At 40.3% G+C, this 13,849-nt stretch overlaps 1 protein-coding gene across 9 annotated transcripts in view; it reads left to right on the top strand.

Moving 5' to 3' along the window:
- The window catches only part of nav3 (neuron navigator 3), a 495,508-nt gene that overhangs the window by 444,403 nt on the left and 37,256 nt on the right, over positions 1-13,849 (top strand). For all 9 annotated transcript variants that reach the window (XM_020601356.1, XM_020601357.1, XM_020601354.1 and 6 more), the window contains one exon: positions 13,431-13,554. In XM_020601356.1, coding sequence (XP_020457012.1) covers positions 13,431-13,554 — 124 coding nt within the window. The remainder of the gene's footprint in view (positions 1-13,430; positions 13,555-13,849) is intronic.

Here is a 13,849-nt window from a genome sequence, read left to right as displayed (position 1 = left end):
GCATCAACTCCCTTCTTCTCTTCCTCACAGACTCGGTGTAATCTTCATTTATATAAATATTAGATCCTTTAAGCTTCTTTGATAGTTGCAGTATGTGTGCCTTATCTTTCTCTTTCATCAACTTTACCATCACCGCCTTCGGTCCCCGATCAGAAGGTTTCCCGACTCTGTGAGCCCGCTCCATCTCAATTTCTTGATGAATTTGCAGTTTATCCTTTAATATTTCCTTCACCTTACATTCCGCATCCGTCCAGCTTTCTCCAGCTGACTCCTTGATTCCCTCGAAGATCAGGTTTTTTCGCTTGGACTGTACTTCCAAATGCTCCATTTTATCCGTTATGGCTATTAGACTCTCACAAGTTTTGTAGACATCATCCCTTGTTTCCTTGGTTTGTATTTTCTGTTCACCCATGGCTGCTTTAATCACATCCACATCTCGCTCGGTAAACTGCAAACTTGTTTTTATCTCCTGTATTTCTCTGGTCATGTCGTCGAGCCTCTTGTTATTTGTCTGCATAAGTAGTTGCACAAAACCTTTGAAGTTGTCTTGTTGTTGGCTCAACAGTGCGGTGTACATCTGCTTCTGCTGACTCAACATCTCTGTTACTTGCGCCGCTGAAATATAATCCTCTTCTGCATCCTTGTTCGCTTCTGATTTATTAGCTCTTTTCCCTCTTGGAGGCATTTTAATAGTTGTAGAATTTGTTCAAAGACTTGAAAATGTAGAAGATGTGAAAAATTGTAGAACAGACAAGAGGAGCAGTAAAGATGTCTGCTCTCGCTTGCAACCCGGAAACTTCAGTGATCCGCTGAAAGCAAGCGCCAGGGTATTTGTAAATCACCACGGTTCCTCCATTTTGTTGAATATCTTGATATTGAAACCTCCTGCTTCTCAAAGTGAAGAGATTTTTTTGATAGGGCTTATAGTTTTTCTTCTGTTGTTGATTATGTCTAGTCTCTGCATTCCAGTTAGTAAACATTGTGATTCTATATCACAGAGAGATGAGAGAGTTAGAGGTGAGTTACACATGAAAAGACAGTAGAAAGAAAAAGAAAGATAGCGATATATGTAGAGAAAGCAAAGGGAGAGATACAAAGGACTGCACTGTGAACTAATGAGACAGCTGTAGTTGTCTTTTAGTTCTGACAAGAGTTTCAATGTCTGGGCTGATAGTAGACAGAGCTACTCTCAGAACGTGTTCAGTGTCCAACCTGTTCCTTTGCTTTGACTTGAGCTGTACCAAAGTGGAGAAGCCACTTAAACACAGATATGTTGTTGTGAATAGTAGGATTGCTTTGACTGCAAATGTAGCAAGGGAGGGATACTCAGACATCACGTATTTGCACCAGAAATGGGGGAGCCTTACCTCATCAAATTTCTTTCTCAGCGTCTGGTCACATGACAGCTCAACCATCTGATTCTCCTTGCTGCTTGGCAACACAATGCTTTCCATATCTATTCCAAAGGGATCTCTTATCCAGTGACTATTGTTGTGTTTCTCTGGAAAGTAGTCCTCAAAGTGACTGTGTAGACTGGTCAGATGCACAGTGACAGTTATTTTCAGGGCACCTTAGGCCACTGTATTTAGCTCTCCTGCTGCGTAGCAAGTGTTGGGAAACATGTCAAGTCTGACTTTGTCAGTCTGTTCAAGGATGTTGTGTCCTGTCCTCTGCATAGACACATTTAAAATGTTGAGGTGCTCGAACACATACACAACAAGATACGCCACATGCAAAAGCCAGAGTTCATCACTGGGCATCTCAGTGTACAAGGAGTTGTCGTGTGAGAGGAAGGCGGTGATTCCGTGTTTAAGCTTGTAAAAGCGTGGCATTACCTTTCCCCTCGAAAGCCAGCGAACTTCTGAATGATACAACAACTGGACGTGCTCTGATCCCTGGTCTTTGCACAGCTGCGTGAAACAGCAGCTGTTCTTGGTCCTCCGTTTAATGTAGTTCACTATTTTTATGGCATCTTTTAGTGTTGTATCAAGCACTGGCACCATATCCTTAGCCACAAGTGCTTCTCGGTGAAGAAAGCATTGATTCCACGTCGCATTCGGTGCTCTCTCCAGAATGACCTAATACCTCTCTGACCATGTCCAGGGCCACAGGTAAGATGAGCTCCTCTGCCATTGTATGTGGCTTCTTGGCCTTTGCTATATGTTGTTCTAAATGGTGTTTTGACTTGGATGGCTTCATATCTTCCTTGTGCCAGTACTTCACTGCATATCACACATTGAGGCTTATGTTCATTTTTATCATCTATGTAAGTAAATCCATACTTAACATAGTCCGAATCATATTTTGGCTTCGCCATCTTCTTAACAAGTGGACCTATCTTCAGTGAGTGTACACTGTCAACCGCCAATCAACGCTTTTCATGGCAGGGTTAGGCCTCTGCATATCACGCACACATGCACGTATTTCAAAACAAAAGCCCCACGTTAGATACTACCAAAGCATTTGAATCCACAACAATATATTGCTGTCAATTTTATTTTTAAGGACATGCTTGCTTGTATTGTTCTTGTTTGTAACATTTATACTTTTTTACAATATTTTGCTTTTTTCAGCTACTTTTGCCCCATTCAAATGAATGGGCAACATTTTTACATCTTAATATCTTCAGCATACCTTCAGTTAAGGACACCATTTGAAATAATAACTATTCAGCAACTCTTCAGCTATTCATACTGTAAACAGCTTTTTGCTATCTTTTACAGTTTAAGCATACTTTCAGCTAAAAACACTTTGTCAGCTGTTAATCAGTAGGTCTTCAGCTATTCATATTGTACACAGATTTTTTTATATCTTTTATGTTTTTATGCATAATTGCTGTTTACATTTTATGTTTCATTTCAATAGCCACTCTAGTAGTACTAGTACTCTCTCTCTCTCTCTCTCTCTCTCTCTCTCTCTCTCTCTCTCTCTCTCTCTCTCTCTCTCTCTCTCTCACTCACACACACACACCTACACACAGACACACGCAAACCTACACACACACATGCCTACTTGTTTTACCTACTCTGTGGGGCCCAATGGGAAAAATTTTCACATCTTAATAAGTTCAGCATACTTTCAGCTAGAAAAACCATTCAGGTATAAAAATGCTCAGCTCTTCAAGGCCATTCCTCCTGGTATTTATTGCATCTCATCCTTCAGATTATTCAACAAAGAACTTCAGCCATTTCTTCTCAATTATTTTAACAAAGAACTTCAGACATTTCTTCTCATCCTTCAGGTGTTTCAGCAATTGATTTCAGGCATTTTCAGTGTCATCCTTCAGCATATCAGCATCCACATGCATTTTCGACAGGAAATGCATTTCTATATTTATGCATAATATCACTTTCAGTCATTTAGCAATGATGAGGCACAGCCGGCTCTCATCCACCAAACTGCTTCCACCTTGATTTGGCTCGAGTCTGCATTGTCATTGTCATCCTCCTTTAATTAACCCTTGGTAACCTGCTTCTGACGACATGTCTCATTGCCTCTCCAAGGGCTAAGGCCCATCAGTGGAAAGGGGAGGGGAGATGCAGAGAGAGGAGGGGGAACTGGCAGCAGCAGTACAGGTTGAAATTGGAAGAGTGAGGTAGCCCTTTCTTCCTCTCTCTCTGATTCCCATTTCTCTCGGGACTCCCAGTTATTTCACAGCTTCTAGCTTCTCTAACAGGTGAGGTTTTGCCTTCTATCATTATAAGTGCAGTTGGGAAACAAACCAAAGCAGCACATCTCTGTGACAAGACAAGAGGCAGCATCCATCCCATTAGAGGTGAGTTGACAGCAAAGCTAGAAACTGCTCTAAACATACAGCTTTTGTTTAGAACCTGTACTAGCTGATTGATGTTGCTTTGTGTTGTGTTTTTAGTTGAGTCTGATTTTGTTGATTGTTTTGATAGCTTGTCTCTTTGTGCTCTCCATCAAAGAGTCAAAGAGAAAGTGAGCCTATTGAAATCTTGCAGTTGAAAACAGAAAAGGCAGGAGCATAAAGTCATTTGCATAGATGTAAAGTGTAACTGCAAGAGCTCAGTGCCATTAACTAGGATTATGGTGCAGGCAAATTAGGATGAGTGCTTTCCATTTACATTACAGAGTCTTGTTCTTTATACTGTATGTGGGTGTATAAGTGGGAGAGAGAAAATGCTAAAACACTCAGTGCATTTCAAGTTTTATGTGGAACAGAAAATGCCTATGGCATTTTTTTTACCCTTTGCCTGAGGTTATTTATAAATGTGGCAATTTTTGTTCTGGAATTTTTTGCCATCTTCAGTGTTATTTGTTATAATATAGGTGCTGTAAAACATTGTGGATTGCATCATTGTCTATGTTCTGTAATTCTTAAGTAGACTTTATTATGTGGCCATTATAAGCAAATATGGATGTCAGTGTTGCCCAGTAGATAGGTAAAGACAAATTGTTCTTTATATTCTAAACATTCTCAGCCCACACACATTCCTCCTCCCATTTACTGTCAGTCAGGCAACACCAAAACCACTCTTTACACTGGCTTTGGCAAAGAGTTGTTTGTACACTATCTTATTCAAACTTTGTCTCTTTTGAATGTTTTCATATCAGCGTATTTTCTAATTTATTCATAGGATTTTAATATCCTTTATAATATATGACCAAATTTGAGTTAAGATTTTCATAATAATTTTAAAGTATTCTTGATTAAGTGTGACGTACAACCAGTTCTTGAATCCAGATTGGTCCTAATTTATGTCTTTAATGTTGTTGTTTTTCATTCAGTGTCATGTAAGAGGTCCACTGCAGAAGTGTTCCATTCCCCCATCTGTCTGACATCCCACCTTCACTTTAACACTGTTCCCCCCAAATATGTTCAGTCCCTTTATCAAAATCTTATTGTCCTCCATGACATAGCATAATCGCTGCTAATAGCAGTTCTCCTCTGGGCCACAGAATAAACGAAAGCCACTGTATTGAATATTGTATGAGATAATGTTTGCTTGGTTCACTGAAGCCACAGCATGGGAGCAGCTATATGCTGCACCGCATCAGGAGAAAATCAAGGATTTGCAGTAGATTCGGGTAGAGTAAGGTAGGGTAGGGTAAGACTTTATTAATCCCTCAATGGGGAAATTCCAGTGTTCCAGCAGCATTAGAGAGCTGACAGCAAAACACTACAGGGACCTCTGAGAAGCAAATCAAAGGCACCTAAAAACAAGACAAAACATAGCACTTGAGAGAAATCAGAAACAAGATATCGTTCCCACAATCAGTCCTACAGATAGAGCACTCTGTGGTCAGAGGGGGAGGGGCGCAAGTGTATGCAGTGCTGGCATTTGGTCCAGAGTTTATATTGTCTTTTTTGTGGCAATTAACATACTGGGTAAAGTTTGGGAGGGTGGCAGAGAGGTGGAGGGAGGCATGGTTAAAGTCCCCCAATATGAGGGTTAGAGCCTGTGGGTGTTGTCTGCCGTCGAGACGCCATGCTTTGTGTGCACCTGCACGCAGCAGTAGCGTCGGCCGAGGGATTAGTGTAAAACTGTCACCACAGACCACAGAATCAGGAGTGTCGGTGAAACACAGAAGGCTGCTCTTCCTGTACACCCATTGCAGTGCTATTAGCACGGTCAGCTCATCCATCGGGTTGGGAAAGGAGGGGACGTTTTCCATAGCGACAGATGGTAAACATGGTATTGTATCTCTGTGGGAATCTTCCCCTCCCGTTGGTTTACACCAGCTCTACAGCCTCACCTTTTTCGTCGAATCTCTGTGGGAATCTTCGGCTGCTCACCATAAGGAAGCCGGACATGGTTTTGGGCAAGCAGAATAAACAGTGGAGCTGCGACACAAAGGGTCCACCAAGGCAGACTCAAAAGCTCATAAAAAAGTATAAAACATTATGCAAATGCAATAAAACTTGTATTCCTAGAAGTCCAGTTCCACAAAGGTTTATGGAAAAGAGACACAGCACAAAAGCAAACAGAAAACTTTAGGAAACACAAAAAAAAAACACAAAGAGGCAGAGTTGCTGGAACTCACCGCCGCTCCGCATGGTGCCATAAGTATGTAAATAAGTATTATAAAATCTTGAAAGAAATAAAAACACTATGAAGGGTATAGACCCCCTTTTCCATCCACCTGTAATTTACCCTTTTCTGTGTTGAAGTCCTGGTGAATGTTTTTGGCTTCTGAGCAGCTTCATTCAAGCTTTCTGGGGTCAAGTGGCTAAAGGCACCTCATTAGCATCTGACAAGTGAAAGGAGAGTTTGTCTTATATCCTAACAGCCCCCGACAGGTTCAGGGATTTGGCAAAAGACTAAACCTTTTAATAGCATTACTTTTCATATATTTCCATACCTCTCCTGCAATAAACTGATGATGACTGATAAAATGTTGCCTTATGTAGAGAATTACCACGTAGGGTATCATGGTTGTATTTGTTAAGGAAAATACAGTGTGTTTTCAGATGGATTTGAGGGGGAGACTCAGACTTCTTTTGTACCATCTGCCCATTTCACTGCCCCCTTTACTGTGTGAAACACAGGAGAGAAGCCAATATATCCACAGTGGCCCCTTCTCTCATGCATTCTGCTCTGTAGATTGTTGCTCAGTGTTGATTTAAGTTATGACACAAAAGTCCAACTCAAGTCCAACCTGCTGTCACTGTAGGGTTATTGAGTTTGCATGTGCCGTTTTTGAGAATGAGGCCTCCACCCCCCACATGTATGAAATGTGGTGACATATTTGTGAAAGTGTACAGGTCTGAGTGGAGGGGCTTGGTTAGCTCCATTTGTGTCAGAGTAGTCAGGGCTAATCCAGAAAGCAGCTAATTTCCCCTTTCATGACAACTGTATGGGGAATGAATTTTTTTAATAATTTGCCTTTTTAAATTTTATTGAAACTAAAAGTTAAGTATAATTAAGGGTGTGTCTGCTTTGAGTGACAGGCGGGAGGGTCCTGCTATAGGTGCCTGGCTGCTAGCTGTCTAGAGAGTTCCACTCGTGCTCTGCCTCTTTGCCCATTTTTGGATTAGACTTAAGAAGCGGGGTGAGGAACTACCAATATAGTGGTGGCCAGACTTGATTTTCAAAACCACTTCAGAAAACCAATGGGTGATGTCAGCATGGGTTTGTCCAGTTCTTATATACAATCTGTGGTCTTGATTAGTGTTAGTGGACTGTGTATACATCAGGAGCAATGTTGGAAAAAAGTTTGTTTCCAGCATGTCTGATGTGGTGTATTTTCACAGTCACAATATTGTCATTCAGATACCCCAACCCCAAATCAGAAAAAGTTGGGACTCTATGTAAAATCAAAATTAAAACTGAAAATAGTGATTTGTAAGTCATTTCTGTCTTGTATTACATTGAAAACAATGCAGCAGCATATTATTTGATGTGATACCTCATCAATTTTATACTTTGTTCAAAATAAACACTCATTTCTATTCTCATGCTTGCAACACATTCCAAAAAAAGTTCGGAACGGTTGAACGGTTGAGGAGTAGCAATGATGCAAAACAATGAAAAAATGATTTGATTTAAAGCAGGTGAGGTTAAAGGGTGATTGAAATCATGTTTTGGTACAAAAGTGGTATCCAGGAAAGGCCTAGGCCCTACCGCTGTGGAGTATCAATGTGCTCTTTCGCAAACTTCAGGAGTGCAGCAATGTTCTTTTTAGTAAGCAGCAGCTTCCTTTGTGGTGTCCTGCCATAGACACCCTCCTTGTTCAATGTTTTACTTACTGCAGACTCATGAACATAGATGTTATCCAGTTCCAATGATGCCTTCAAACCTTTGGCTGTCACTCGAGGTTGTTTCTTTACCTCATTGATGAGTCTTCTTTGTGCTCTTGGGGTCATTTTTACTGGGTGCCCACTTCTTGGCAGAGTAGCCACAGTCCCAAAGTGTCTCCATTTGTAGATCAATTGCCTAACTGTAGACTGGTGAATTTTTAAAGTCTTTGAAATCACATTAACCCTTTCCAGCTTTATGTAAATCAACAATTCTTGATCATAGATCTTCTGAAAGCTCTTTTTGGTGAGGCATTGCTCACATAAGTATATTCTTCTTATGTGGAGCAAACTCAATAGGTTTGAGTGGTTTTTATCAGTCAAAGTAGCTCTAGTCCAGAACCTCCAAACTCATTTTCTTAACAAGACTCCAGGTATGCTAACACCTGACTCCAATTAGCTTTTTTGAGGTCATTAACTCAAGGGTTCACATACTTTTCCCCCTAGCACTATGACGTTTTTATGGTTGTTCTCAATAAAGACATGAAAGATCAGAATGTGTTGTTATATTAGGCACATCATATTTGTCAGTACTCTTGACTAAGATGAAGATCAGATCACATTTTATGACTAATTAATGCAGAAAACCATGAACTTCCAAAAGGTTCACATACTCTTTTTTTTGCCACTGTAAACAGTACAGGTGAAATTACATGAAGTAATTCCTGATTATAAACTCCTTCAGCTGTTTAGGAGTCTAATGGCAGTTGGAAAGAAAGAGTTTTTCAGGCTAGAAGTCCTGCATTTCACACTTCTGAACCTCCAGCCTGAGGGTACAGGTGTGGACAGCCCATTCTGGGGGTGGGTGGGGTCCTTGAGGATGGAGGAAGCTTTTCTTCTGACATGGTTTCAGCCTGCTCACTGGAGCCCTTGTGCTTCAGGGCCTTCCTGGGGATGGTGATGGCTGCGGGAGCATATTCCAAATGGCTGTGCGAGTTGGCAATATCCAGCAATGCCTGTCTGTTGTATGTTAGAACTGTATGACATTTGTGCACTGCAGAAAGAACAAAAAACACACAAAAAAAGAAGAAAAAGTTGGCATTCGAAAGTGGAACCAGCAAACACGTCTGCTGCGGTGGGCGCCATGTTTTGACCTCAGTGGTTGCTGTGGGAGGAGGACATCAAAACAGACTATCCACATGTATTTTGCCCTCTAGTGCTTTAACTGTTGCTACAGCATTATCTTGTAGTTGTAGTAAATAGTCTGCTCAAAAGTGAATATGTTCAAAACTTATTTATCTGAGTTTCTTCCTGGTCATCTGTTTATTTTTTGCATTTTCATTTGACAAGTCAGTGTAGCTTTCATTGTGTTCCATTATAGCAGCTCAGTTTGTTCTCTACTACTACTACTTTCGTCTGTTTTCCCATTAGGGGTTGCCACAGCAAATCAACTGTTCACATGTATACATTTGGCATGTGTTTTACACCAGATGCCCTTCCTGATGCAACCCAAATTGGGATATACAGTATATTAAAAAAAAAAATCCCCACTCGCCCCCCACTTTGGGGCGGTCTTGTATTCCTTCTTTCAAGCTCGGTTCCTCTACCAGAGGCCTGGGAGCTTGAGGGTCCTGCGCAGTATCTTAGCTGTTCCTAACACTGCATTCTTCTGGACAGAGATCTCAGATGTTGTTCCTGGGATCTTTGGGAGCCACTCTCCCAGTTTGGGGGTCACAGCCCCCAGTGTTCCTATTACCACGGGGACCATTTGTGCCTTCACCTTCCACATCTTATATATATACAGTCAGGGAAAAATGTATTTGAACCCCAGTTTTTAGCTACACACCACTTAATCAACAGACACACACACATTGATTTGCTTCATGTTGTACTGCTATGGCCAGCTGCAAAGCTGGCAACAGGGACGTCTCGGTTGACGTTTCTACAGTGCCTTGCGGAAGTATTCGGCCCCCTTGAACTTTGTGACCTTTTGCCACATTTCAGGCTTCAAACATAAAGATATAAAACTGTAATTTTTTGTGAAGAATCAACAACAAGTGGGACACAATCATGAAGTGGAACGAAATTTATTGGATATTTCAAACTTTTTTAACAAATACATACACACACACACATATACAGTATATGCACTGATGTGGGCAATTTAGAGTTGCCAGTCACCCTAAGCTGCATGTCTTTGGACTGTGGGAGGAAGCCAGAGCACCCAGAGACAACCCACACAAGCACGGGGAAAACATGAAAACATGCAAACTCCTCATAGAAAGGTTGCAATCCCAAAACCTTCTTACTGTGAGGCAACAGCGCTACCCACTGTGCTGCCTTAGTAACTCTGTTTGTTAATTATCATAAATTTGTATCAAGATTTACATTTACAAAACTGAATTCAAAAGCTAAGGGGCTTTTTTACTTTTGGATTATGACTCTAAGAGCCATTTATTGTGAGTTATGTTTAAACATATTACCCACCGTTCAGACTATTTCTCCAGAAAAAAGAATTTCATTGTTGTATTAGAGAGACCACCCTGGGAAGAAAGGGTGATATTGCAGCCAAAAGAAAACCTGGTCTTAAATTTAGAAAAAAATTGGAAGTCAGTTAGCTTTTTCACAGCCATCTGCCTCCGCTTTGCATGGTATGATAATAGACTCCATGATTAACCATCCTCTCATTTCTGTTTCACCATTCTCCTTTTTGTATTGCAACTCTTGTGCATCACTTAATGGTATCAAGTTCAATTTATCTCAGAAATTAGCAGTGATATGGAAAAACTGAACTTTCATTCACCTTAAAAGAGGCTTAAATGATATTTGATGCGTGCACTGAGCAGATGTCTCACTTTCTCTCGCCAGATTGTCTTGACATCTTGTGTCCGAGGTCTCTAGTGTTTCCCTGGAACTAGTCAGAAGCAGTGAGCTGCTGTCAGCCGATGCTACCCTCAACTCAAAACAAAGCCTAGGTATTATCAAAGATTAGTTAAAATGCAGATGAGAGGAAATGATAAAGGGAAACCAGCCCAGCATGTTTCAAAACCACTGATTTCGACTGGTTTTGGTCACGATTCGGTTCCGTTGCTTCCTGTCAGGCTTTTATTTTTACGTTACTTCCTGTTTTTGTTTTTCACCTCTGTTTCGGTCACTTTACGTTCACTAATCACTTACATTAGTTTCACCTGCTCCCGATAGTTTGCACCTGTTCACACCGTAATATAAGCAGCCTTCACCCTCCTATCCCTGCCAGATTGTTCTAGACTCTAGCTCTGACTCTCCAGCATCCATACCTTGCCTGACTCTGTTTCTGACCTTGGATTGTTTGTTTTGACCACCGTTTATTGCCTAAGTCCTTCCAGTGTCTGATTGCCTGCATTGTACTGACCTTCTGAGCTTCCCCTGGACCTCTTGAGTTTTGAATCCCCTGGCTACACCTGTTTACCGGCGCTGACCCTGGACTGTCTATTCGACCTGATTGTTATACCTGGACTGTGTATTGGTTGCCTAGTTATCACAAAAACCTTTTCGTTCAATCAGTTCGTCTGGTTTTATAATTGAGTCCACCACTAACACCGTTTGACGTCCTTATACGCCAAATCTGACAGTTTTGTTTGCAAAAGCCGGGAGTGTATAAAAAACTCATTCAATTAAACAATCTGACTTCTGTTTGATTTGAGAGTTCAATTTGCACTGCTCAAGAGAAACATGTTTTGTTAAAGAACTGGTAAAGCTGTTGATACACAGCTCAAAAGCTCAGATTGACAGCAACGTTGCTATTTATTTTTGTATGACAAGATCCACAGCAGGGTAAACATCCATCCCCGAGATGCTTTTTCCAGTAATGTCTTTGAATTGAAGGAAAATGAAATTTCCAAATGACAGATTAAGGATCGCAAAGTCAGAAATTGGCTGTTATGTTCAATGACACAAAGTCCCATTTCCTGTTTTTTGTTTTTTTTTTATGGTTTGTTTTTCAGGAACACAGTTGTATCAGCCTACAATTCTGTGTAACTTGAACATATACGTAACATTGAGCTATAATGTTCCATCCTAAATCAAAGCCTGTAGTTTGTGCAGTTGTGAGTCACAGATCTGGGCAGATTTACACTTTCTATTTATGTTGCACCAGTGGACACCTGGGTTGCAAGGTGTCTGCTCTATACTACATTCATCATAGACCTTTTTATATATAAATTTTTGAAACAGTTTCTCAAAACTTCACTGATAGAAATTGCTCAACATTTATGATTAAGATTTTATCATTTTACATTAAGACATTTGTTTTTTTTTTTTATGAATATGAATTTATTAATTAAATTCCGGCGACAGTGGTGCGGTAGGTAGAGCAGTCGTCTCCCAACCAGAAGGTTGAAGGTTCAAATCTCAGTGAAACAAAGTCCTTGTGTGTAACATACTTGGCCAATAAAGGTGATTATCCTTATTTATTAAAAGGTTACAATATAGCTAAAGAAGGGCATGCATGTTTTAATCCTAACAACTATTATGGTTACTGGTTTTCTGAGCAAATTTCTAGAAAATAATGTTTCCTGGACAGCTACTATACATGTCTACATATCTCCAGCTCACCCACATTTTCCTTCCATCCTCCACTGTAAACCTTATTTTAGAATGTTTTCAGATTTCATCTTTGTCTCTGATGAATTATATAGATGGTGAGTCTGAATTGACTTGTTGAAAAAATATAATTAGTTTCTTGAAGTTGTTTCAATTTTATTTTTAAAAATAATGTCAAATGCAGCTTGTGTCGAGGATCAGTGAGGTGGAAGTCAGTTTAGATCTGTTGAAGTGAAGTGCTGCCTGAGTCCATAAAACTCTGTTTTTCACTGTAATACCACTCACAGTGTGTGGTTGTGTCAGTCATTTTGTGAGTATTGAATGGAATCTGTTTGTGTGTGTGTGATAGACTCTTAAAGATGCTAGGTCAGATTCATCAAGTTTAAGGGTGGGGTTTCTTGCACCCATGCGTGTACACACACATGCGCACACACACACACTGTATATAGATAAAGGCAAACAGATGCAGATAGGACTTGACATGGAAACCAGTTATCAGTGTGGAAATCTGTGTGTGTGTGTGTGTGTGTGTGTGTGTGTGTGTGTGTGTGCGTAGATGATTGCTGTTTGATCTATATGCTCCTCATTTATGATGCTCTTCGTGTCTGTCAGTCTCTAACAACAGCAAAATACTGATGGTGGTAATGAGGAACCTTATATTCCTCCACACACTGAAAGTTAATGAGAATCTGAACAATAATGAGCCAGTGCCTCTTTTCTTCATTAAAAAACAAAAAACAAAACAAAACAAAAAAACCCTCAAGTCAGTGGGGCCCAAAAAAGCATAGCTGTTTGAAGAGATAAATTGGGTAATTACAAATGATCTACAAATTTGCTACCCTAGCTAGTGATTTGACAAGGAGGAAAATTATAGTTAATTCCGGTGCTTTTTTTCTGCAATCATTCAGCAACATTTTGAAGAAAGGTTTAATTAGGGTAAAAAGACAATGATGGCAGATGGAGTGCATACAACATGTTAGTAAAGCACAGAGCACTGCTGTGTAAGGTCACAAGAATACTGTTATTATTATGTTAGTATTACTTCTTCTACTATTTACTGCTAAAACTAAAAGGTGCCACATCAAAGATGTACATAAACCTTACCAACCTCAATTTATCCTTTTCCTCTGTTCCCCTTCTAATATAGTTGGGACGACAGCAGCTCAGTAAGCAGCGGCCTGAGCGACACACTGGACAACATAAGTACTGATGATTTGAACTCGCCTGCCTATTCTGCTGTCAGCTCATCACGCAAAAGTAGGGGAGTGCAGGTAAGGACACAAGCACTAAGCATAAAGTGCACTTCCTCAGCACCTGGGTTCTGATGTTATTTAGGATTCTTAACTGCTGAAATTTGAGACAAACATGTCCCCACTCAGCATGAATTGTGATATCTTTGGTAATTTCTTCTTTAGTGCCACCATCAGGTCACCATTTAAAAATGTCCAATACATCGGTTCATGACCAAATACCTGTAAAATGGCATTAATTAATGATATTTCTTAATGACAAGATCCTACTGACTACTGACATTCATCAGCCTATCATCTGAGTTTGTGTTTAGTG

The sequence above is a fragment of the Monopterus albus genome, unplaced genomic scaffold (genome assembly GCF_001952655.1).
Source record: "Monopterus albus unplaced genomic scaffold, M_albus_1.0 scaffold51.1, whole genome shotgun sequence".
Taxonomy (NCBI): domain Eukaryota; kingdom Metazoa; phylum Chordata; class Actinopteri; order Synbranchiformes; family Synbranchidae; genus Monopterus; species Monopterus albus.
This window is presented reverse-complemented; position numbering and strand designations above follow the sequence as displayed.